Source organism: Danio rerio, chromosome 25 (assembly GCF_052040795.2).
Source record: "Danio rerio strain M-AB ecotype USA chromosome 25, GRCz13ab, whole genome shotgun sequence".
NCBI classification, from domain to species: Eukaryota; Metazoa; Chordata; class Actinopteri; order Cypriniformes; family Danionidae; genus Danio; species Danio rerio.
In genome coordinates this window covers 35,703,031-35,730,000 of record NC_141045.1, presented here as the reverse complement: position 1 = coordinate 35,730,000, position 26,970 = coordinate 35,703,031, and the positions used below count along the sequence as shown (strand labels likewise).

Genomic DNA, 26,970 nt, shown 5'->3' with positions numbered 1-26,970 from the left:
CCTCCGGATAGTGTAGGCGACTGAGGAAGTAGAGGAGTTGTAATATGCAGGTAGTGGCCTCAAAAAGAGACTTTCCTGACGTTGAAATTTTCCACCTCCCGTTCTTTGAGAGTGCAGAGACATGGGAGAATGGAGTTGCATCACTTCCTGTTGCTGACAGCCCAGGTAACTGGATTCTAATTTGCATATTAGACAGGAAAACAATACTGGCTTTTTGCCCATTCAGGGATCTGATTGACTTGTGCCAGCCTTTTCAGTTCACATACACTAAACTCTGCCTAAAGAAAGAAACTAAATCTCAAAGTATACATTGGTTCTGTGTGGGCATAAGCATATGCACACTGTCATGATAGGGTTTCACAAAAACAAGAAAAAATCCACGTGCAGCAAACTGAATTTATTAACCTGATAAACTATGCGGACCTGATACTGGGTCCGTGACGTCATCGACTTTCGCTTTAAGATTTAAAGGGCTAGCATTGCACCAGACCCCCTTAAGTGGTTTAGTTTGAAAGTGTAGAATCTATATTTTATGCACATTTGCATCACTTTGGTTTTTATTCAACTGTACAAAAGTTATTTACACTTAAATACACAGTATTTTAGACACTCGAGCTGAGTATTGAACATTGGTTCATTTTCATATTTTTCATATGACACATGTACAAGTTATAGCTCAAATGAAAGCTCTTGCCGGTGCTCATACGGTTCTAGCATTCTTTTTACTGAATTATATTCACATATCAAACAGTTGCCGAATGAATTGCCGTGTTTCCATGGTGCAAAAGTGAAAACAATACATTTATGATCAATAAGCAGCCCCAGATAGCACAGACAGCTGTCATCTCTTACCTTATGCTGTGCGCTTCAGGGCCATTTCTCCTCTGTTTTTGAGGTGATGAGCATAAGTAATCCTTTTATATGTCTGTCGGGGTACAAACACAGTGAATTATGTTTGATCAAACAAAAGAATAGTGAAATATGTAAACAAGGATCGATCCCTGTGGCTTGTACAGCATTTCTCATCAGCTGGAATACAATAACTTAATGCATAGTTTATGGTAGAGACATTTTTCTTTTTTCCTATGATTACAGACATGTGCAGGAACCACCAAACTTAATTACAGCAAGCTAGACCACACAGAACCTAAAAGGTACACTTTCAATCATTATAACACAGGCAGCATATACAGATATTTTAAACACTTTCAAGAGTGTTTTATGAAAATTCAAAGGGTTTTCTTTAAAATTATTCCAAATTTTTTCATTCACACCTCTGCATGTGGATTTGTGAAGCTTTTAAATTTAGGTGGGCAAAATCCAGGCGAAAATCCTAAAATAACAGCATTATTAGTTTGTTATATGTTTGACGTGCGGTATCAAACATTGCATTAAAACTACACTCTTCCAGCAGTTTCTTGCATCCGATGTCTCGTTTGTCATGGGGGGCATGCAGGAAATGCTCCTGATTAAAAGTGAAAGTGCCAAACTGCAGTTAAAGTCGACAAATTATGGCAAATTGTCATGTAAACAGTCTCTGCGAAAATCAGCACATGCTTGAACCGCAAACTTCAGGGGGTTCATGGCCCTTCATGGTCCAGTATCGAACATTGGGTTATGACATCCCAGCATTTTTTTTTTTTTTTGAGTGTAAAAAAATGACAAATACTGTGGGCCCTATCATACACCCGGCGCAGTGTGGCGCAAGGCGCAGAGCAATAGTCTTTTGGCAGTTTCAGCTTGGCGCAAGAGTGGTTTTGAGGCGTTGCGCTGCGCTGTTTAAATAGCAAATGCATTAGCGCTCATTTGTGCGCCCATAGGCGTTCTGGTCTAAAAAGGAAGGCGTTCTGAGGCGGACCGCTGGCGTGTTGCTATTTTGAGAATCTATAATAGATTTTTAATTAGACCAAAACTAACCCGGTCTAAACTCCGGCGCAGAGTTGCGCCTCGCTTACACACTGCTTAATACGCACAAGAGAGCAACAGCCAAATATCTTTACATATGAAAATATTTAAATATTAAGATAATATATAGGATATAATAATAATAAATAAAGAATATAAATATAAAGGATTAAAATATTACAAAACATATTATTTTCTAGCCTACATAAATATGAAAAACCACTGCTTTTATGTCTTCTTCATCTCGGGAGGCTTTTTCAGTTCATTCATAACAATTTGCTTTTGTATAATGTTATTATTATTAGCAGTATTATTTATTATATCCATATTTATATTTGTTTCATTAAAAACAAGCTTAGATTTGCCCACCTGTCAGGTTTTAGACCATATGGGGCACAGCATGTGTATTTGGATATAACTCAGTATTTTGACCACACTTGGTCATTATTGTTCATTTATTCATTTGCTGGAAATTAGAACTGAATTTAGAAATAGTTTTGAAACAAATCTTTGCGCTTAACAAACGAAATTAATTATTTATAGACTAATTGATGTCTGTGTGTAAAGGTTTCCCTATCCAAGAGCGAATGTGAAAGTAGATCATTTATCCCTCATTCTCACGCTGTAGATGCTCTGTTTAACAGTTTTCTGTTAAAAACTGTCAACTGTTAACTGTTTGCTTGTGAAATGCTCGTTTTTTCTACTTAGACTTACTTTGCATCCTGTAAATAGCGAATGCGCTCTTGGCGTGACACAGCTGGCTCTTAAAGGGAATGGAAGATGAGACTCTGATTGGTTTATTCTCAAAACACACCTATAACTTATTAAGAAAATAAACTCAACCCTTCTAGCCCATGTGCCTTGGTGCAAAGTGCATTTTCCTGTCCGTAAATTAGCAAAAATGCGTCCTGACACGCCCTGAAAGTGTTTGCGCCCTGCGTTTTGCGCTCTGCGCATGGACCGTCAAAATAGAGCCCTATATCATTTTTAAGATCACATCCAGAAGCCGAAGTTCTCCGCGTTCATGGAGTCTCTCTGAAAGTGTGTTTGCGGGTGTGAGCTTGTAAAGGTCTCCTGTAATGAAATGAACGGGCCGTTTGGCATTTGAAACAGTTGTCAGGCGCAAATGCCAAACTGATTTAGTCTCCACATTGCTGGGATTGCTTCAAACATTTACGGTATGCGATGGATGTACAGGGTTAACCATTACTAATTTGCTGTTGACATTGCGTAACGCGCAGATTTACTGTTTGAGATTGTTTGCAATGTGAAACAGCAGTATGGTTGACTTCACTACAGTAAAGTAGATTGTGTTTGCTGGAGATGTTTTTGTTTGTCTTAGTGCTGGTTCGCATTACACTTGGCTGTATGTTATGAGCGCTGGGTTTTGCCAGCCTCCGCAGAAGGACATGCTGTGATTTAAGGCATTTTGATGCTTTTTTTTCTTTTCATGGTGGCAGGGGTTTTGTAGGCATGGATCTATTTCCTTCAAAACTAAGCTTTGCAGTCCTGTCACAACAAATATTCCCAGTCTGTTTGTGTGAAGACGTTTTGCTCTTTTGGGATAGATCTTATTATTCCTCTACTGTTGGATAAGAGCACATCCTCTTCTCTGTTTCTCTATGTTTTACTGTTTTTTTTCCTCTTTGAGGTTTCCTGAATTGTGTAATTGAGTTTTCAGTGTAAGTGCTGTTAAGCCCTTGATGTGGGCCAGACAGATCCAACCACCATCTGACTGGCAGACTTAACTTTACTCTTCTGGAGATTTTGACTTTTAGTTTTGGCATTTCCATTTATTTTTATTTAATTTAAAAAAATATATTATTATTATTTTTTTATTTATTTAGTTTTATTTTTAATTATTTAATTATTATTTAATTATTTTAAATTTTAATTTATTTTATTTTATTGTTTAATTTTTATTTTATTTTATTAAAATTTTTAAAAATAAAATATATTTTTTAAATTATTTTTTTTATTCCTTATTATATTTTTTATTGTTTTTTATTATTTTATTTTTACTTTAGTTTGGGCATTTCCATTTATTTTTTATGAAATTGTTGTGTTTTAATACATTATGTATTTTATTTAATATTATTATTATTATTTTATTTCTACTTAATTTATTTTCGCATTTATATATTTTTTTATTTTTAATTTTTATTCTTTTTATTCTTTTATTTTTATTCCCTATTTTCATTTATTAATTTTATTTATTAATCCTGGCTCGCCACAGTGGACTGAACCGCCAACTTATCCAGCATATGTTTTATGCAGCGGATGCACTTTGGGAAACATCCATACACACTCATTCACACACATACACTACAGTCAATTTAGCTTACCCAATTCACCTAAAGTTCATGTCTTGGGACTTGTGGGGGAAACTGGGGAAATGGGGGAAGGCGTTGTTGTGTCATCCATATTTTTTACAGTCATTGATTCCTACTCTAAATCGAAGCTAGTAACGCTTGCCCTGTTTTTGAGTCTTCTGGTCCACTCCTTAGTAACTAACATTTACGTGGATACAAACAATGCGGATACTTCCAATAATCAGCATAAGGGCTTGATCACAATATAATATTTGCATGTCAGGAGCAAAGACATTTCATTTAGTTTACATTTCCACAAACTCCTATCGACCCGTGACTCCAAAACCCAAGGGTTATATCGAATTGTGACTTCTGTTACCGTTAACCCTTTCACACGTACATTTTTAACACTCCTGCTGACCTCTCGTGTTTTTTTTCTCCCTTTTCTGCAAAGATTGATTTTTCAAGACACTTCTATACAGCTTAAAGTGACATTTAAAGGCTTAACTAGGTGAATTAGGTTAACTAGGCAGGATAGAGTAATTAGGCAAGCTATTGTACAACGATGGCTATAGCTTAAGGGGCTAATAATTTTGACTAAATAATTTTGGCAAATAATTTGGACTAAAATGGATTTAAAAAAATTAAAAACTGCTTTTATTCTTGCCAAAATAAAACAAATAAGACTTTCTTCAGCAGAAAAAAATATTATCGGACATACTGTGGACATTTTCTTGCTCTGGTAAACATCGCTTGGGAAATATTTAGAAAAGAAAAAAACAATTCAAAGGGGGGCTAATAATTCTGACTTCAACTGTATTATTGCCGTTTCCATAGACATTATCATGTATTAAACAAGCCATAACTGTAATCGATTGCTGGTACCGATGTGTATTTGAATGTCTAAATCTTAAAATAATCATCATTTTTTTGAAAACACTGACACATTTACGTCTCTTTCTATCCTATGAGAACAATTGACTTTAGCATTTGAAGGGGTGCGTTCTGAACACACTGGTTTAAAGTGCAAGGGAAGCAGCCTGTAAAGTTTACATTGTTTTGTATATCGATTTCCACTTTAATAAAAATACAGAAAACAAACACGATTAATGTATCCATTTTGAGGAAAAGGGCATGTCCTTGAAAAACGCTAATCCTAGACCTGCTGACCTATTATTACACTTCAGGATTCAGATTAAAGAAAGACGTTTGGGTTCAGCTAACCTGCCTTAAACCCTTAAATTAACCCAATAATGAGTGGTTTCCCTGACCTCCTCTCCATGCTGCTATAATGACCAGCTCCTAATAGCAGGGACCACTGGGTTTAAAAAGCCCACCGCCAGAGTGTCTTTGTTCGCTTAACAATCTCCATTTACCCGAGCGACACGCGGCGGAAGACAAGCATCACAGCCTGTAATTAAAGCTTAACGTGCTCAAAGACAAACCAGGCTTGATTCATCTGAGGACATTTACATGCTGAGTGAATTTCAGACCTTATAAACCGAGCACAAAACCATACTTCGGTTTGGCCGTTCGGCATTTGACATTGCATTTATGGGCTTGTGAGAACTGTTTAACATGCAGGCTGTTGAGATCTCGCAGCGTGAAGAGCTTCGATCAGCGGCAGTGATTCAGCAGATCAGGCTGTCAGATCACTTCCTGTTTCTAATGGTGCGTCTCTGCCTTTCCAACTGTGGCCAGGAATTGAAGAAGGGTTCTGTTCTCTGGTCTGTGTTTATTTTATTGATTATTTGATGGATTTTTATAGCTGCACAGTTGAAGTCAGAATTATTAGCCCTCCTTTAGACAAAGAGGTGCAGGGTTGGTACAGTTGGTATACTCTCCGAAAGAAAGATACAAGAGCTGTTAATGGAGCTATATCGAAAGAAATCCCTTTAGTACTTCTTTGACACTAATATGAAAACTTGACGTGCTTATATGAACTTTTAAGATAACAATATGAACCATTTTAGGCAAAGCATGTACCCTTTGAAAAAGATTTTTCTGAGAGTGGACCAAGGTGATTGACCTTTTCACAAGCAACAATTTGCATCCTATAAACTCTGGCCCTGTCCCAAATGATGGATGCTGTGTAATGCTGTGTTCACACCAGTCGCGGAACGAGCGGATGAATCACTCTGTTTGTGCGTAAATAGACCAATGACTGTAAAAAATATGGACGACGCGACAGCCCCTTTTCCCATTGAACGCCTTGAGGGCAAAACGCCTGCTTGACGGGCACAAACTGTCGCAAAAGACTGCTGAAATTGGAGCCTTGACATGCGCAGAAGGACTGTCTGATGGAGCCAGAGGAGGAGCCGCGAAAATGAGCGGAGTCGAGCTTCCAACCAAATGCTTTATGTAAAATCAACCACGCCCCCCGAACTTCTCAGCATGCGTTTGCTGTCATATCAACACAAATGGATGTAATAACGTTAACAAATATGAGGGTTTTATATATTCAATCGCGCCAGCTCCGGGCCGCAGCGCATAACCTACTCGCGGCGTCGCGGGCTGATTCCGGCTCACATGCGGCAGCGCCGGCTCGCTCGGCCGCCGCATCTGGCTCAATTGACTTGGGCTGGAATCGGGCAGTGAGTCCAGGCATCCGGAGTATGTCCAGCAGAGGTAGTCAGTCTGAGCTTTGAGGGGTAAGTCTCCGGCAGGCGATAATCTAGCTGGAACTGGCACGAGTGTATTTTGCTATCTGGGTGGCTAGGTGTACGTGTATCAGCAAACTAATAAAGCCCGAAAAAAGCCCTGACTTTAGCGAATAAACCGTGTTCCACTAGGATCATGTATGTCAGAAACTGTAGTTTACTGCTGAACTCATTTTGTCATGGTAAAATAACACAGAAATCGAATAATAACACTTCAGTCTTCTGCTCAGACGAGCTGCTTTGAGAAACTTTCAATCACAGCTGTCAATCACGATGACATGCCCAGCATTAAATTACTGCTAAAAACAAACTGTTTACAAAAATGAAGATCTGCACTTATTTCAGCACAATAACCAGTGTCTTAATCGACCAGAACCATCTTTCTGGACATTTTATTGCAAGTGTAATAAATTTTTTTTATTTGGGCTCAAGTCTCCTTCATTAACACGGAGGAGGCGGGCTTTATGACTTGTACTGCAGCCAGCCCCCAGGGGGCGATCTAACGGCCGAGACCTTCACTCAAACGCAGGCTTGCGGCACAATTGAAACAGACGCATAAAATTTGAGTTTACTCGCTTCTCTTGCTCGTCAAAATCTGCTTCATTCGAGCGTCAAGTTCACTTCACAACAGACGCGGAACTACTATCCCTCAGAGCTGCACGTATCTGGCTAAAATGAGAATCTCAATTTTTTTTTGCTTAAAATAAAGATCACGATTTTCTCACGATGTATATGTAAAATAAAGGTATGGTAAAAACAAACACATGGAACAACATCGATAATAATATTATGTGTAGGTCTACTGGTTTGTATAAATAATTCTACTTATAATAGTTCTGATGTTGAATTATTATGTTTGAGATATATGCTTGCAATCTGTCATATTAGACCAATTTATTCACTGGTAAAATCAGACATTTGCCATTATCAGATTATATTCAACAATATATAGGCTAGAGTAGTTATACTGACGTTGTAAACATTTATTTTCATGCACAACTGTGGGTTTGCTATGAAAGAAAATGCATATCAAATGCTTGTCGTAATCATAACTCTTAAATGCGATATGATCGTTTAAATGACGTGCACACTTTCGGTTTCATTTTGACTGCTAAGTGCTTGTTCATACTTTGCGCGCGGCTCCCAAACAATCACTCTGTGCCAAAAACAGAATATTATTTGCAACTGTATTACCTGTTACTCGCAACATATGCAGGTTCTGTTCACTAAAGTAGACGCGCGCGCGTCTATCATTAAGTAGAGCGTGCTCGCGCCCTCTCTGTAATAACAGCTCACGGTCAGCAGCAGCTCACGTCACGTGTGGTTTCCCGGCCGCGAAAACCTCATTATATGATGACAAAAATGACATTTTTAGGTGAATTATACCTTATAAATACATTATGTGGCTCATTCAACATCATTTGGAGGTGTCCATGTCAGTGAGCAACGTATGTGAAACAATGAAAAGACTCATGCAGCCGCCTTTTCTTCTCTCCTGAACTTAAAAATATGATTGGCAGAATCGTAGAAATGCTGGATTAAGATCGTCTAGGGCAGTGGTCACCAAACTTGTTCCTGGAGGTCTGGTGTCCTGCAGATTTTAGCTCCAACCCTAATCAGACACACCTGGACAAGCTAATCAAGGTCTTACTAGGTATACTTGAAACATCCAGGCAGGTGGGTTGAGGCAAGTTGGAGCTAAACCCTGCAGGGACACCGGCCCTCCAGGACCAGGATTGGTGACCCCTGGTCTAGGGGTCGGATCGAGATTGCGATCTTTTAACGATTAATTATGCAGCTCTACTATCCCTACTCCATTATCTGAGCAAACATGCAAGAAAAGAGACTTGAATCTACAGGTCTTATAGTCTCAGCATGCATTGTAAGTACACTAGTGCACAACAGGTGTGCCATTTGGCACAGGGCCAGTAGGTAAAAGTCAATGACCTTTGTATCAATCGTTGACTCCTGTACCCTTTGTTACTGCAAATCATTTCTTATCCCTTCTCCATTATCTGTGCAAATTGGCAAGGTAAGGCATAAAGGTTAGGGTTAGGATTAGGTGTCAATGGTGCATTACCTTTTCCAAAGGTACATGTTTATTCTGAAGGGAGTCATATTGGTATCTTACAGGCTTCGATTAGTACCCAAAGTGTAGTTGTTAGTACCTAAAAAGTACAAAAGTTTAGCTGTTGAAACAGATAATGCCTCACTGACAGCTCTCGAAAACTTTATTTCTAAAAGTGTACCAACTGTTGACTCAACTGATTGCCCCCCCCCCCCCAACCCCCCCCCCCCCCCCCCCTGCGATCTCCAAATCGGTTGGTTTGTGCTTTTTCCTTCTGAACCCCGGTGCGCTTGCGTCATCGAGCTGCTGTTTTGTTTACGGTCGTTGCTAGGTGATGGTCACGAAAGCAAGCGCCGAAATGGAAAGACGTCCGCACATCGCCGTCATTCTGCTTTAACTGAAGCTTTTGGTTTTGGACATACAGAAAGAAACTCGCGTCCATCTCTTATAAACATTCAGAACATTACACAGTGTCTGCAGAAGCTGTGTTTGGAGGAGACAAGCAGACATCACTGTGTATCACTGTATTTGTCCTGGCTCAGTCCCGCGTGTTACCAAGGAACGAAACGTGACACAGATACACACACGAATGAACGTTATAAAAATGATAGTTTGTTGTAGGGTGCTTTCACACTAGCACTTTTGATCCGCACCCGAGTTCGTTTGACGTCATACTATGGTACGTTTAGCTAGGGTGTATGCGTCTTCTGAACCCGGGTGCGGACCCGTGAACCGTACCCAAGTCCGCCTGAAACAGGTGGTCTGGGGTATGGTTCATGCAAACTCTGGTACGGTTCATTTCAGATGTGAATGCAATCGTACCAAATAACGGAAGTGAACTGCAAACTGTACAATAAACTATAATTTTCATAGCGTTCGTTTGTTCGCGTGTGTGTCTTGTTTCGTACCTTGGTGACACGTGCGGGACTGAGCCAGGGCAAACACAGCGATGTCTTCTTGTCTCCTCCAAAAACAGCTTTCGCAGACGCTGTGTGATGTTCTGAATGTGCATAATATTTTTGCGGCAGATGGACGCAAGTTGCTTTCTGTATGTCCAAAAGCTTTCAGTAAAAGCAGAATGACCGCGACGTGCGGAAGTCTTTCCACTTTCGGTCACCTAGCAACGGCCGTAAACAAAACAGCAGCTCGATGACGCAAGCGCACCGGGGTTCAGAAGGAAAAAAGACAGTGTGAACACAAACCAACCAAGGAGGTGGCAAGGGGAGACAATTGAACTTGGGTATGGTCCAGGCAAATAAACCAAGTGTGAAAGCACCCGTAAAGTTGGCGGTTCACTTCCATTATTTGGTTTGACTGCATTCACATCAGAAGTGAACTGTACCAGAGTTCGCATGAACCGTATCCTGACCACCTCTTTCAAGTGGACTCGGGTACGGTTCACGGGTGTGCACCCGAGATCAGAAGACACGTTCACACTAGCTAAACGTACCGTACAATGACGTCAAACGAACCCGGGTGCGGACCAAAAGTGCTAGTGTAAAAGCACCCTTACTATCCCTACTCCATTATCTGTGCCAACATGCAAGAATAGCAAAACAAATAGTTTACAGCGAGACTTTAATCTACAGGTCTTACAGTCTCAGCATGCATTGTAAATCCACAAGTGCACATCAATTGTGGTATTTGTGACAGGGCCAGTGGGTACATCAATGACCTTTGTACCAACTGTTGACTCCCTCCGTTACTGCCCATCATTTCCTATCCCTTCTCCATTATACGTGCGACCATGCAAGAAAAGCACAAATAAAATAGAGCGAGGCTTTAATCTACAGGTCCAGGTGTTGTGACTCAGTAAGGATTACCGCCGACTGTCACACTCAGCCAGCTTTTAATCTTTCTGAAGGTCTCTAATGAATGCTGGAGATCTTTTGCAGCTCCTGGCGGAGGTCCGGGGGTCTGAATAGTAGCATGCAGATCGGAAACAGGCCTCATGCACCGTGACTGGGCCACAACAACAGCCACCGGCCTTGGGAATGGACCAAACTCCGGTTTCTATGGAAACCTGCGGATGTGGAGCATGAAAAAGCTCCGCCTGTGAGTTGCTAACGTAGCGTGGCAGCATCCCTCTTCACGTGTTAAAGCGCTAATCCTTTCAGTGCTCGCAGCCTCCTCCTGTCGATCTCGCTCTTTAACCAACAGCGGCTTCAGGGATCATGCAGAAAACCTTTACTTCCTCTTTTGGGATGGCTGTAGAGTTCTTAGGTCACCTGAATATTTGGCATCATGCACAGCTTTCTTTCCTATAGATGCATTATATTGATGTGTTTTAATGACAGATGGGTGTTTAAATGGGTCTGCTGGTTTGGCTGTTTAATAGTACTTTGTCGCTCCTCTGCATCACAAAAGCGACCTGAATATTTGGCATGTCATACTGACAGTTTTATAGTGCATTGAAGAGTTTATCTGCAAATAAAAACAGAGTTTATAAAAACAGAATATTTAGTTTTTGTAAATGGACACTTCTTAAGAGTATATTAATATAAGTTATAGATATAAAATCTATATATTCATCATAAAGCATTATCATAGCATAAATAATAATAATGCACTGTAAGAATAATATACTGAAAGACATTGGTAATAATTATTAGTATGTTGAGTTGTATTTAGATACTTATCTAAAAATTAAATAAATTACTACCACTACTTTATTAATACTAATTATAACAATATTAAAATTTTTTAAAAGTGATTAGAAATGCATTATTAAATTGTCTAAATTATTATCAATATTGTTAATAAATATAATTGATACATATATGTGTATAAATCCAGTGTAGAAGCAATGGTGTCCTAATACACCGACATATCATTAATAATAATATATTTTATTTTAAAATTAAACAACTTACTACTAATAATAGTAATTTTTATTTTAAAATTAAACAAATTACCACTACTTTAATAATAATTATAATAATATTGATTACGTTTTTTTAAAAAGTGATTAGCAAATGTATTATTAAAATGTCTTTATTATCAACATTGTTAGTTAATGGAATTAATTATTATAATTAATTGTTATTATAATTATTAATGACAATAATAAAAAATAAAAATGCATAATATTAATAGAAAAATCATGATCATGATGATCAAAAGTAATAATAATTTTGATAATAATAATATTAATAATGATAATAATAATAATAATAATAATACTAATAATAGTAAAATTAATAATAATAAAACAATCAATAAGAATCATAGTAATATTAGTATTTAATAATAATAATAATAAAATAATAATAATAATAATGATATTAAAATAATAACAGTATTAAACAAATTACTATTTTCATTATTATTATTATTATTATTAGTAGTAGTAGTAGTAGTAGTAGTATTAGAAGTAGTAGTTCTCATTGCATTGGTTTAATAGTAATAATTATAATAATAATAATACAATTATAACAGCAATAAACAAATTATTATTAATAGTAGTAGTAGTTGTCGTTGCATTGGTATATTAATAATAATAACAATAATAATAATAATAATAATAGTAATAATAATAATAAAACTATAACAGCAATAAACAAATTATTATTATTAGTTGTAGTTGTCGTTGCATTGGTATAATAATAATAATAATAATAATAATTATTATTATTATTATTTATTATTATTATTATTATTATTATTATTATTATTATTATTAATAATAATAATAATAATAAATATTATTTAAAAAGTGTCAATTATCAGCATTGTTAGTAAAAACAAATGTCATTTGTTTTAAACTGGTATAATAATAATAATAATTATTATTATTATTATTATTATTATTATTATTATTATTAATATTATATTGACACTTGTTATTATATTTGTTTTAAATAGTGTTGTGTTTGCTTTCTTTGTTTTAAGTATGTTTTATAAGTCTGGTGTTGTTTTCTGAACTAGAGTCCCCATGGTGACCTGGACATTTAGCATCATATACAATCATCCTAATAGTCATGGACCTGCAGGTGAACACTATACAGGTGCATTTCAGGCCAGAGATGGATGTTTAAATGTCGTCTGCAGGTTTGGATGTTGAGAAGGTTACTCTGCCGCTTCTGACTGACAATTTTAGTGACTGAAGGGAGCAAGGGAGCTGGAATGTGTTCAGAATGTATTTTCTCACTCCACTCCAATCAATGTGACCTACTGAACCCCGCACTATTAGTTTCCCATCAGGGGAACACACGACTGCCAGAACAGACGTGTGTTTTAACTTGTTTCATTTGGACTTCAAGGTTATCCAGATCGTTCTTCTGATGTGTTCATGTGCTCTTATCAATTATCAGCTGTACAGGTATTATATTTGTTAGCTCATGATATGCGCTTTTCCGTCTCTTCCTTGGTTTAATATGTGTGTTTGTGTAAGTCAGGGGTGTCCAAACTCGGTCCTGGAGGGCCTTTGTCCTGGAGAGTTTATCTCTAACTTGCTTCAACACACCTGCCAGGAAGTTTCTAGTATACCTAGTAAGAGCTTGGTTAGACTGTTCAAGTGCATTTGATTAAGGTTGGAGTTAAACTCTCCAGGATAACAGCCCTAAACCGAGTTTGGACAGCCCTGCTGTATGTGTATGTGTGTGTTATGCTTTGAATGAATGAAGGTGACTACAGTTGTCATTTGAGTATGTGTGTTTGTTTGTGTGTTAAGTTGTAATTGAATGAAGGTGATTTTACACGCCATGTGTATTGTTATTATTATTAATCAAAATAATAATAATAATGATAATAATAATGCATTTTATTGTTAAAATAATATACTGTAAGACATTAGTAATAATGAATAGTATGTTGAGTTGTATTTAGATGTTTATTTTAAAATTAATAATGATTATAATATTATTAATAACAGTTATTTAAAAAGTGATTAACAAATGTAATAATTAATCAAATGTCTTTATTATCAACATTGTTAGTTAATATGATTAATTAAAATGGAACATTATATAATAATAATAATAATAATAATAATAATAATAATAAAATTAATAATTATTATAATTATAATTATAATTTTTATAATAATAATAATAATAATAATAATAATAATAATAATTATTATTATTATTATTAATTATTATTATCATTTTATTAATTATTATTAAATATTATTATTATTATTATTATTAAATATTATTATAATTATTAAATATAATAATAATAATAATAATAATAATAATAATAAAATTAATAATAATTATAATTGCAATAATAATAATATAGATATAACTATTATTATTATTACTATTATTATTGTTATTATTATTATTATTATTATTATTATTATTATTATTATTATTAAATATAATAATAATAGTAATAATAATAAAATAATAATAATAATAATAATAATAATAATAATAATAATTATTATTATTATTATTATTATTATTATTATTATTATTATTATGAAATAATTTTGTTATTAATTTTGTAGTAGTAGTAGTATTAAATATTATTATTATTATTATTATTATTATTATTAAATGTTATAATAATAATAATAATAATAATAAAATAATAATAATAATAATAATTATTATTATTATTATTAGTATGAAATAATTTTGTTATAATTATTTGTAGTAGTAGTAGTATTAAATATTATTATTATTATTACTATTATTGATGACAATAATAACAAAAACTGCATATTATCAATAATGATGATGATAACGATGATCAAAACTAATGATGTTAATAATAATAATAATAATAAAAAACAACATGTGTGTTTGTGTGTCTGCATGCGTGTGTGTTTTGTAGTGAATGAATGAAGGTGACTTTACAGATGTAATAGGAACGTGTGAGTATGTGTGTTTGTGTACAATGAATGAAGCTGACTTCAGATGTTGTGTGTGTGTTTGTGTTGGAATGGTTGTGTTGCCATATTTGCTGTGTGTGTGTATGTTAAGTTGTGAATGAATGAAGGTGAGTTTGTGTGTCTGTGTGTGTGTGTTTGTGCTGTGTTGTGAATAAATGAAGGTGACTTTACAGATGTCATATGTACATGTGTGTGTTACGTTGGGAATAAATGATGGTGACTTTACGGATGTCATAATGACATGTGTGTTGTGTTGAGTTATAATGCTTGTGTGTGAACGTGTGTGTTTGACTTTTGTGTGTGAGTGTTTGTGTGTGTTATGTTGTGGATGAATGAAGGCGGGTACAGATGTGATATGAACAATGTGTGTTGTGTTGTGTTGTAATGTGTGTATGTATGGGTGTTTTACCTTTGTGTGTGTGTGTGTTACAGTACGTTGTGGATGAATGAAGGCAGCTACAGATGTGATATGAACAGCGTGTGTGTGTGTGTGTGTGTGTGTGTGTGTGTGTGTGTGTGTGTGTGTGTGTGTGTGTGTATGTTCAGTCTGCTGTGATGTTAACAGCTGAGGTCTGCTTCAGTCCTGCTCTGATCAGCAACACTCTCTGGTTGTTTCTCTCTCAGAGCTGTGAAACACACACCGTCACGCTGGAGATGAGCTGAACTTCCAGCATCCACACACACACACACACATACACACTGTCTGGTTTATCTGAAGCTGTCAGATCTGTTTCTTACAGTCACTGCTGTAAACTATTCTCTGGAGCGGCTGGAGCCTCTTCATCAGGCCGTCTCATGCGTCCTCACGCTGTTTCTCATGTTTAACCCTGATCATGTTTCCAAACATCTCTCCTTCATCACTTTCTGTTTGTCATGGTCTTGATTGGTCCTGCTGGCAAGAATCACTGTGTTTTTCCGTCTGCTGTTGATGATGGGTCAAAGTGACCTATTATTTACCTATTGGAACCTGCATGGACTCAAGATTCTTATAGAAATCAGTCAAGTTTGGTGAAGGGAATATCATGGTTTGGGGTTACATTCAGTGTGGGGGCTTGCAACAGATCTAAAGACATTTGTTAGGGATGCACCGATCTCGATACTTGGATCGGATATCTGTTCGATACTGCATATATTTGCTGGATTGGGTTATGGCCAGCTGGTACTGATCCAAATCCAATCTTGGGTTTGCGCTGTATTCGGTGTAATTTATAAGCCATCTAAAGGCATGAAGGTAGCCTATTATAAGGCACTGGAAGGTTGTCATGTAGGCCTACTATATCCTAAATGTTCTGAAGCCATTTTATTGTTTAATGTGAAGCACAGATAAATATTCACGTGGTTAAATTCATGTTCAGTTCAGCGCTTCCCGCCGCTGCACCTGTCAATCATTCTCCATTCATTTACAATTCAAACTGCGTGTCGCGTTCACAACACAAAACACTCCCTCCAAGACTATTTGTTCCTGTTAATATAAGTAATCAGTGGAGAAATGCATTTAGTTCTGCATTAAATGGGTTCATTTTGACCTGCAACATGGAGATCATTGCTGTTTCTAAATCATGTTGCGCTGTTTCTGTTACATCAGCAGATCTCATTCACAGCATTGGTGGTGAGGGTCGTGTCGCGGACGCCACCCTCTCTATTCTGCCACCCTATAGACGCGGTCACGTGGATATAACTGAGGGCGTAGGTGGTAAGGGTCGTGTCGGGGAAGCCGCCCTCTCTATTCTGCCACCCTATAGACGCGGTCACGTGGATATAACTGAGAGTGTGGGTGGTGAGGGTAGTGTCGCCGACGCCGCCCTCTCTATTCTGCCACCCTATAGACGCGGTCATGTGGATATAACTGAGAGTGTGGGTGATGAGGGTCGTGTCGGGGACGCCGCCCTCTCTATTCTGCCACCCTATAGACGCGGTCATGCGGATATAACTTAGGGCGTGGGTGGTGAGGGTAGTGTCGGGGACACCGCCCTCTCTATTCTGCCACCCTATAGACGCGGTCATGCGGATATAACTGAGGCCGCGGGTGGTGAGGGTAGTGTCGGGGACACCGCCCTCTCTATTCTGCCACCCTATAGACGCGGTCATGCGGATATAACTGAGGCCGCGGGTGGTGAGGGTAGTGTCGGGGACGCCGCCCTCTCTATTCTGCCACCCTATAGACGCGGTCATGCGGATATAACTTAGGGCGTGGGTGGTGAGGGTAGTGTCGGGGACGCCGCCCTCTCTATTCTGCCACCCTATAGACGCGGTCATGTAGATATATCTGAGGCCGCGGGTGGTGAGGGTAGTGTCGGGGACACCGCCCTCTCTATTCTGCCACCCTATAGACGCGGTCATGCGGATATAACTGAGAGTGTTGGTGGTGAGGGTAGTGTCGGGGACGCCGCCCTCTCTATTCTGCCACCCTATAGACGCGGTCATGTAGATATATCTGAGGCCGCGGGTGGTGAGGGTAGTGTCGGGGACACCGCCCTCTCTATTCTGCCACCCTATAGACGCGGTCACGTGGATATAACTGAGAGTGTGGGTGGTGAGGGTCGTGTCGCCGACGCCGCCCTCTCTATTCTGCCACCCTATAGACGCGGTCATGTGGATATAACTGAGAGTGTGGGTGATGAGGGTCGTGTCGGGGACACCGCCCTCTCTATTCTGCCACCCTATAGACGCGGTCATGCGGATATAACTGAGGCCGCGGGTGGTGAGGGTAGTGTCGGGGACACCGCCCTCTCTATTCTGCCACCCTATAGACGCGGTCATGCGGATATAACTGAGGCCGCGGGTGGTGAGGGTAGTGTCGGGGACGCCGCCCTCTCTATTCTGCCACCCTATAGACGCGGTCATGCGGATATAACTTAGGGCGTGGGTGGTGAGGGTAGTGTCGGGGACGCCGCCCTCTCTATTCTGCCACCCTATAGATGCGGTCATGCGGATATAACTTAGGGCGTGGGTGGTGAGGGTAGTGTCGGGGACGCCGCCCTCTCTATTCTGCCACCCTATAGACGCAGTCATGTAGATATATCTGAGGCCGCGGGTGGTTAGGGTAGTGTCGGGGACACCGCCCTCTCTATTCTGCCACCCTATAGACGCGGTCATGCGGATATAACTTAGGGCGTGGGTGGTTAGGGTAGTGTCGGGGACACCGCCCTCTCTATTCTGCCACCCTATAGACGCGGTCATGCGGATATAACTTAGGGCGTGGGTGGTGAGGGTAGTGTCGGGGACGCCGCCCTCTCTATTCTGCCACCCTATAGACGCGGTCATGTAGATATATCTGAGGCCGCGGGTGGTGAGGGTAGTGTCGGGGACACCGCCCTCTCTATTCTGCCACCCTATAGACGCGGTCATGCGGATATAACTGAGAGTGTTGGTGGTGAGGGTAGTGTCGGGGACGACGCCCTCTCTATTCTGCCACCCTAGGTAGGCGCCTAGGTCGCCTCTATGCACGCGCCGGCCCTGCCCCAGTGTGTTATTTTTACTAAAGGAGATATATGATTTGAGTTTATCACCAGAACTATAGAAACTGTATTATGTTAGTTTAAATAAATAAATAAATAAAAAAAACAGCACAATATCGGGATCAAATCTGTATTGGTCAGTATTCAGATTTTTGTTATCAAGATCGGTTTGGTTCCAAAAAAAATGGTATCAGTGCATCCCTAACATTTGTGCTGCCTATTCCATTACAAACCACAGGAAAGGGCTAATGCAAGTTAGTTTGAAGCAGTTTTTTTTCTGGAAGCATTGGGTTTTGCTCTTTGATGGACGGTGTTATCCATCTCTGACCCCGGCTCTCTGCTTCTCTGGCTGGAAGATTGCAGTGTTGTGATTTACAGTTGTTGGCGAGCGCTGTGGGATTTATGTTACACAGGGTCGCTCGCGTGCGTTGCGCTCCTAATGGCTTAGAGAGGCTCAGCTAGCAGGCTCCATTACAGTCAGCTCAAGTTTAGATGCCGCTTTATTGGCTCTTTTCTTTCTGAGCTGATCAGAGGCCTGTGATAAGTGTGTAATGTCCTGTCAACCAATGGCATTTGAGGTCTTTGCATCTACAATACAGCTGTAGCAAGGTTTAAACTGACTATTGGTGCACCAATGCTGAATTTTCATCGCCAATTCTGATTGGTTGTTGGCTGCCTTTATTCTTCGCCCTTTATTCAAATCTAGACGCCATTTTATTTATACAGTTGAAGTCTGAATTATTAGCCCACTTGTTAATTTTTTCTCTAATTTCTGTTTAACGGAGAGAAGATTTTGTTCAACACATTTCTAATCATAATAGTTTTAATAACTCATCTCTAATAACTGATTTATTTTATCTTTGTCATGATGACAGTAAATAATATTTGACTAGATATTTTTCAAGACACTTCTATACAGCTTAAAGTGACATTTAAAAGCTTAACTAGGCTAATTAGGTGAACTAGGCAGGTTAGGGTAATTAGGCAAGTTATTGTATAACGATGGGTTGTTCTATACAACCAGCTGTGGTTGCCAGTATTTTACCGTTAAAAATATGGTATACTTCAGTAAACTAATGTATTTAATTAATTTATAGATGTAACATGTCTGTATTTTGAATTACCAACATCTACACATCTTTTGTTGGGCAGAAAAGTGTTTCAGTGTATAAAAGGTGCTCAGTGTCATTCACACAGCTACTAAACAGCAGTTATTGTAAATTAAAGTCATGAAATAAACATTGTTTATCAACATTAGATGCAACATAAATCTCTAATGTACAAAACTGATGGGAAACAAAAAAAAAATACTGTACATAGTATTGTCAACAAAAAGCCTAAAAAGTGATGTGCCATGGAGGGAATTCTGGGAAAGTCAATTTACGGTTATTGGCCGTATATATTAAGGAAACATACTGTTTACCAGGTTACAGATTTTTACTCTAGCATTTTTAGTTTTTTTATCGTTCAAATCATGGCCATTTTTTTTACAGTGTAGACTATCAGATAAAGTATAGCTTAAAGGGGCTAATAATATTGTCCTTAAAATAGTGTTTTAAAAATTAAAAACTGCTTTACTCTAGCGGGAATAAAACAACTAAGACTTTCTCCAGAAGAAAAAATATGATCAGACCAAATCAAAGATCAAATTTCAAAACATTTCATAACTGGGAAATATTTGGAAAAAAAATTAAATAAATCAAAGGGGGGCAAATAATTCTGACTTCAACTGTATATGTAATTATTTTTAGGTGGTTTCACCTTTAATTTGAAAGGACTGTGGAGTATACAGACTGGGAAGTATTGGGAGCAGAGAGAGCAGAAGGGTCGGCAAAGAAACTTGAGATGGGAATCAAACTCGGGTCGCCGTGAGCAGGGCTTAATTTTTGCCAGAACATGCCGGATCCGGCACCACTAAAATTGGCACCTCATTTTACCAATCCCCCTCCTCGACCGCATTCTTCCCCCATCCGCTGTTCACTTTCACTGTCTTCCGCAACTCCCCAACCCTCTTCACTTCCGTCCGCAACAACCAACCCCCGCCCTCGCTCATAACTTAAGTCCGCGACACCACCAATTCTCTATCTAACTATAACTAGTAGCACCATCCTCCCCCTATCCCCCCTCCCCCGTTTGCTGTTTGCTTTCACTTTCTTCCGCAACTCCCCAACCCTCTTCACTTCGTCCGCAACAACTAACCCCCGCCCTCGCTCTTAACTTACGTCCGCAACACCACCAATTCACTAACGATAACTAGTACCACCATCCTGCCCCTATAACCCCCCCTACGCCCCACACCCCCATCCCCCTCCCCGGTCTCCACTTTCGTGCAAAATAGCTATACATCCTCTGTTCCGGGACCTCAAAATTCACAAATTAAGCACTGGCTGTGAGCATCATGGTGTTATATGGCGGCGGACTAAACCACTAGGCTTTTGTTGCTGACAGAAGCATTTTTTAACTTCTTTTTGCTTATCAAAATAAAAATTTCAACATATTTGTGTAGGTAGTGATTTAACCCTTTCACGCATAAGTTTTAAATTCTCCTGCTGGCTCCTCTTGTTGAGTTTTTGAATGTGACCATTATTTAGAATGCATCGCTTTAAATTGCCCATGGCATTTAAATGTCCCAAAATGAAGTGCTTTGCTTTTCATTTGCATTCGAAGTTTGACATAATTTCAACTGAAACATGAAGGCACGGCGGGATATAGAGTAGCTCCTCCCCTTTAAAAAAAAAGCAGCCAATAGCGTTTTGTTTTATCACAGCTCTGCCAGTGAGAGTGGTTGAGCTTAAGTGCATGAAATAAAAAACACATGAGAAGCGTCTTGAAGAGGGCGGGGCATGTCAGATACTAGAAAGCATTTGATTGGTTAGAAGATTTGACTGATGTAATGTAAAAAAAAACATTAAACCTTTAAGGTGGAAGTGGGAGGGAGATCAGCGAAAATATGGCTGGTTATGATTGCGCATTTAAAGCAAAAAAATGGACATTTGCTTCCAAGATTCCAATCTTTAAAACTGTCCTGAGATCAGCGTTATGTGCGTTAAAATGCTCTTGATGTCCATTTGAGTGGTTTTGGCATCTATTTCTCCTTTGAGACAGAGAATTGTTTCCCTGCTGAGTGAAACGCGTGTTAGATTTGTCTGGAAATTGTTATGGTGAAACGAGAGATGTGACATTCTTACCGACGTTTTTGATTTCCAACTAGAACACTTGAAAATGTTTAGTTCTGCTGTAACACTAAACCGGCACCTGCGTCTGGTCTTCTGGTAATGAAAAAATAAAACCCTTTTTGATTTAATGTGTGTGAAAATATCCGTTTTCATACCTCATAAATCACAGAGTTATGTAAGTTTATATTATAGGGGACATCTGACCCTTTAAACCCATTGTTCTGTCGACCAGAGCACTTTTGAGCATGAATAATCAGTGGATTTGCACTCTTGGTTGGATTCAAATGTCTGTGACGAGCGTAGTGGCTTATAAACTAAATATGTCTTTCTGTGATGGACTGTAAAATATGTTTTATTTGAAGCTATATAAATATTTTATTTCATTTGACATATGTGAGTTTTAGGAATGATTTTTATTTATTATTTATTTGTTTTAGTTCTGACTAAATAAGTTCTGCTTGGTTTTTTAGAGGTGTTTGAGTTTTTAAGATTTTAAGGTAGTTGAAGTATTTTTAAATATTAACTTTGTTTTCGTTTTTTGATGTAATTGTTTGCTTGTTTGTTTGTTTTTTTAGGTATTTGAACTTATTTTGAGCTGTTTGGTTTTTTAAGGTTTGGTATAAGGTTGAGTATTAAGGTTTGTTTGAATTTGGAATTATTTGCACTTTAAAAACTTTGAATTGGTAATGTTGTTTAAGTTGTATAAGTTTTTGTTTAAGTTGTTTTAGTTTTAAGGTGTTTAAGTTTTTTGTTACATTTTTTGGGGTTTTACTGTACGTTTTAGTTGTTTAATTTAAGTTTTAAGGTGTTTAAGTTATTTGTTTAAGTTTTTTTGTTTAAGTTGTTTTAGTTTTATTTTACGTTTTAGTTGTTTAATTTAAGTTTTAAGGTGTTTAAGTTTTTTGTTTAATTTTTTTAGGTTTTATGGTATATTTTAGTTGTATAAGTTGTTTTAGTTTTAAGGTGTTTAAGTTTTTTGTTTAAGTTGTTTAAGTTTTATGTTACATTTTAGTTGTTTAATTTAAGTTTTAAGGTGTTTAAGTTATTTATTTAAAATGTTTAATTTTCAGGTTATGTTTTAGTTAAGTTGTTTAAGTTGTAGGGTGTTTAAGTTTTCTGTTTTAATTTAAAGTTTTATGTTACGTTTTAGTTAAGTTGTTGAAGTTTTAAGGTGTTTAAGTTTTTTGTTTAATTTAAGTTTTACATTACGCTTAAGTTGTTTAAGTTGTTTAAATTTTAAGGTGTTTAAGTTTTTTGTTTAGGTTGTTTAAATTTCATCTTACGTTTTAGTTGTTTAAGTTAACTGTTTTGAGATGTTTTGCGTTTTTTTCTTTGTGACATTTCAGTGATCTTGTTTTGTAGTTGATGTTTATTTAAGGTTTGTTTAATTTGGAATTATTTGCACCTTGAAATGTCTGAATTGTTAGTTTTGTTTGCTGAGGTTTTTGAGGTTGTATTTTCATTGTAATTTTCATTTCAAATTCTCTAAAGACTTTCTAAGCTTTATTTTAAGGTTTGGTTTTCTTTACCGGGATATAGGATTTTATTTCTGGTCATTTCGTTTGCTGATGTTCCTGAGGTGTTTGGGTTTTTTATTGAGATTCAGTATTTACATTTATATGTTTATACTGTATTTTACAGTATTTGATTTGCTTTTTTTATTGTGTGTTGTTTTGTTTATATTTTAATATATATTTAGATATAATATTTTTAAATATTGTTTCATGGTTTTTGAGGTACAGTATGATGATTTATTATTTGAAATATTTCATTTAAAATAGTTCAGTTACTTTGTCACAATTTTTTTTCTTTGTAACTCTGTAACTGGTCAGGCCTAGAAGAAACAGAGATGACTGAGGGAGGGATGGAGAGGGGTGGAGTGTTAGTAATTGAGTCTTTTGTTTTTTTTTTCATCAGTGAGAGTGAGAAGGAGAAAGGACAGAAATAGCTCCGAACAACAGGCCAGTGTTTCTGCCTGATTTGATTACATTCCTGGCAGTGTGTTTTTATGTTTCGCTCTTGAGGGAGCCGCTGGAAGGTTACTGGAGATCAGCAAACCTGCTACCCCTCCTCCATCCATCCATCCGCGCATCCATTCCTCCATGCTGACTGACATTCGCTCTGATGGCAGTGTTCAGTTGTAGAAAAGCTTTCTGTGAAGTTAATTGATAATGCCAGCTGCCCAGACCACATCCCAGAGTCCAGCCTGGCTGTCTGCTTCATCACTGAACTGCTGGTTTGGGGCAACTTTAATATGTGGGGAAAGAAAAGTTGCAAACTTCAAGTCATCTGCAGTATATTTTTAGTCAGGAAAATTGATTTCTAATGGTCAATTGGGTTTTTTACAGTGACAAAAGTATCCCATTGGGTTAAGGGGGTTATATTATGCAATTTCATGTCCTCTGTTGTGTCCTCCTAGACACTGTTAACCTAGGGCTTCCTTTTGGCACTGTGCAGTTTTAACTGGCATTTGAGGATGTAACTGCGTATTGTGGCACTTGACAGGTTTTCCAAAGTAGTCCTGAGCCCATGTGTGATATCCCTTATAGATGAATGAGGATTCTTCATGCATTGCCACTTGAGGGATCAGAGATCACGGTTGTACAGCTTAGGTTTGCACCCTTGTCTTTTACGCAGTGAAATTCCTCTATATTTCTTGAATCTTTTAATGATGTTGTGCACTGTTGAAGGTTAAATATCTAAATGTCTTCCTATCTTTCTTTGAGGAACATTGTTTTTAAACATTTCAATAATTTTCTCAATTTCTCAATAATTTGCTTAACATACAAACATTCACGTTGACGGAAACAAACACACAGGACCATTGAGGTAACATTATGCAAAATACAGACTGAAAATGTACGTTTTTTAATAAGCTTTAAAGGTAGACAGAGATTGTGTATTTTAACAATATCTCACGGCAATTCGTAACTTTTTAATTTAGTCGCTAATCACATTTGCTCAATTTAGTACGATTTGCTCATCTTTCAATGATGGTTGGGTTTAGGAGTGGGGTTGGGTGCCACGCCTCCTTTCTAAAAATTTTACATTTTCTTTTGATCGAACTCTGACAAAACATAAAAAAGTTACATTTCCTCATGAGATCAGGCTGTATATTTCTAGGGGATATGTAGTTGCCAGACAGAATCTGCGGACATTTTTTGCTATTTCTGAGCAGAATTTTGTTAAAAATCTGCAGATTTTGGAAGTATCATACCTAAAACCTTAATCTATTAAATAAATGAGCAATATCACACGAGTAGCAGTGCGATATGGCTGTATATCGGCACTGGTGGGAGGCGTGCGTTTTTAGTGCCCCCACCAGTGCCGATATACAGCCATATCGCACTGCTACGAGTGTGATATTGCGTTTATACAACAGTTTGACGGCATAATTGTGTATATAAAAACAAAATCAAACATAGAGAGTCTCAAAAACCCTTTGTATGAGGAACTACTTTCTTCCGGATTCAAATCATAAGGTGACAGTTAAACAGTTGAGCGTGCATCTTTTAAACTTTAGATCTGTAGTGTCTGCTTTTTGCTGGCTGTATGTGGGCGGAGTAATACACAAAGGGTAAAGAGGCTGTAGGAGTTCTGATATTGCAGAATATCGCACGACTATCAGCCAATCAGATTTGAGAACCGGACAGAACTGTTGTATAAAAAGTAATACATTTTCTACTTGTATTTAATGTTTACAACGCAAATCCAAATAGATCCACTTTATTTGGTAAACAAAGCAAGTCTCTCATATAATATCTCTACTGAAGTCTTGTAAAATGTAAAAAAAAAAATCTGCTAAAGATCTGCTAAAGTTGCGCCCGATCAGCTATTCTTGGGTCCGATTTGGTCTCGAATTGATTGGTGTAGTTAGTGCAGCTAGTGAAGTGCTGTGCAGGTAAATGTCACTCCTTTAAACCCAAAAAGGTGCTAGAGGCCATGGTCTTTAGCCTTCTTGTTAGAACAACCGACTCCCATGTGGTAAGCCGGTTTGATCCCAGCTAGGAGCGGGTTGGGTGGTGTTAGACTGGCGGGCGGTACATTGGTGCCATGAATCCAAATGGTAGTGAGGTTTAGGGGGGTGAGTGTAACAGAGGGCAGCTAGTGAAGTGCTGTGCAGGTACTCACTCCTCTGAAACCCGAAAAGCTGCTCTATTGACAGACACTAGAGGCAATGGTCTCTAGCCTCCTTGTTAGAGCAACTGACCCCCATGCAAAGAATTGCTGGTTCGATCCCAGTGGGTTGGGTAGCGTAGGACTGACGGGGTTACGATTTCCGTCACATGCTTAAGGTGTTTGGCCTGTCAAAATGCACTATTTAAAGTTACGTTTCAAATTAAAATGTTGTTTAAATTGCAATATACACTTTAGAAATGTTGGGATGTTGTATCCCAATGTTGGGTCTAATTAATGTGGACAAACCTGACCATTGACTTAAAAAGTGTAACTGAAATTTAATTGAAAAAATTAAGCCAAAGTTGAGCCCACGCTGGGTTACGACAATTACGTATTTCTTTAGAGCAGGGGTGTCCAAACTCGATCCTGGAGGGCTGGTGTCCTGCTCCAACTTGCTTCAACACACCTGCCAGGAAGTTTCTAGTAAATTTAGTAAGAGCTTGATTAGCTTGCTCAGGTGTGTTTGATTAGGTTTGGAGTTAAACTCTCCAGGACTCCGCCCCTAGAGGACCAAGTTTGGACACCTTCTTTAGCGCGTATAGACAAGTTGTTGAAAAGAACTTTATATTATAATAATGTATCTTCATATGTTTTGTATGTGAATGTTAAGCAATATCAGACAACTTTAAATATGCAAATGTGTTGTTAAATAAACAAAATTTAAATCGCAATTCTATTTGTATTAACAATCATGTCGGAGAATGGTCCTCCACCACAGAGTCTTTTGCCCTGTGAAGATACCAGCATTTCTCAATACCATCTGAAGTATTGATTGTTACCAAAACAAACTACTTCTTCTTAATCCAATTGTCCACCCTTTCTCCCAATAGAAACATAACCAAAAAGAAGCCTACTAGTTAGTAATGGAATCGGAAGGGTTGTTTGTGTACCTTCAAAGCATAAGAGAGCGGTTTCACCCCTGAATCCTGGCTGTTTGGGATTGAATGATAATGGAGTAGTATTGGGGAGCTGAAGTGTGTTTTTTTTTGAAGTTAGTGGGACTCCTAACCCTGTGAGGCGTGGATAAGCACTACACACACACATACTGTGGCCATGACAACCAGTGCGGGTGGGTGTATGAGTACATGCAGCTGTTCGGGTGGAGATGAGATCTTTCTCTTCCTCTCTCGCGCTCTTCGCTCTGTGTGTCTCTGTAATAAGATAAGGAGGGGTTCTGGATGTATTATGTATTCTTAGGCTTAATGAATCCTCTCACTCAGTATTCTCCCACTGTAGGTCTTGGGATCACAACCTTACGCTAATTAACTTGAAATTTCACTTCGAAGGGCACGAAGCTGCTTTTGGCATTGATTTCACTTTTAAAAAGGGTTGTGAACTGTGAATAGTGATTGTATAGGTGAACAAAT

At 38.0% G+C, this 26,970-nt stretch overlaps 2 protein-coding genes across 8 annotated transcripts in view; one reads left to right on the top strand and one right to left on the bottom strand.

The window, feature by feature from the left end:
• The window catches only part of tln2b (talin 2b), a 259,057-nt gene that overhangs the window by 58,367 nt on the left and 173,720 nt on the right, over positions 1–26,970 (top strand). The gene's annotated exons all lie outside the window — the stretch shown is intronic.
• Positions 16,372–18,330, bottom strand: LOC147837892 (uncharacterized). The gene is made up of 2 exons (XM_088651696.1): positions 18,122–18,330; positions 16,372–18,038 (listed from the first exon to the last, which is right to left on the bottom strand). The coding sequence occupies exon 2, from the start codon at positions 17,968–17,970 to the stop codon at positions 16,372–16,374; it is 1,599 nt and encodes a 532-aa protein (XP_088507822.1). The 5' UTR covers positions 17,971–18,038; positions 18,122–18,330.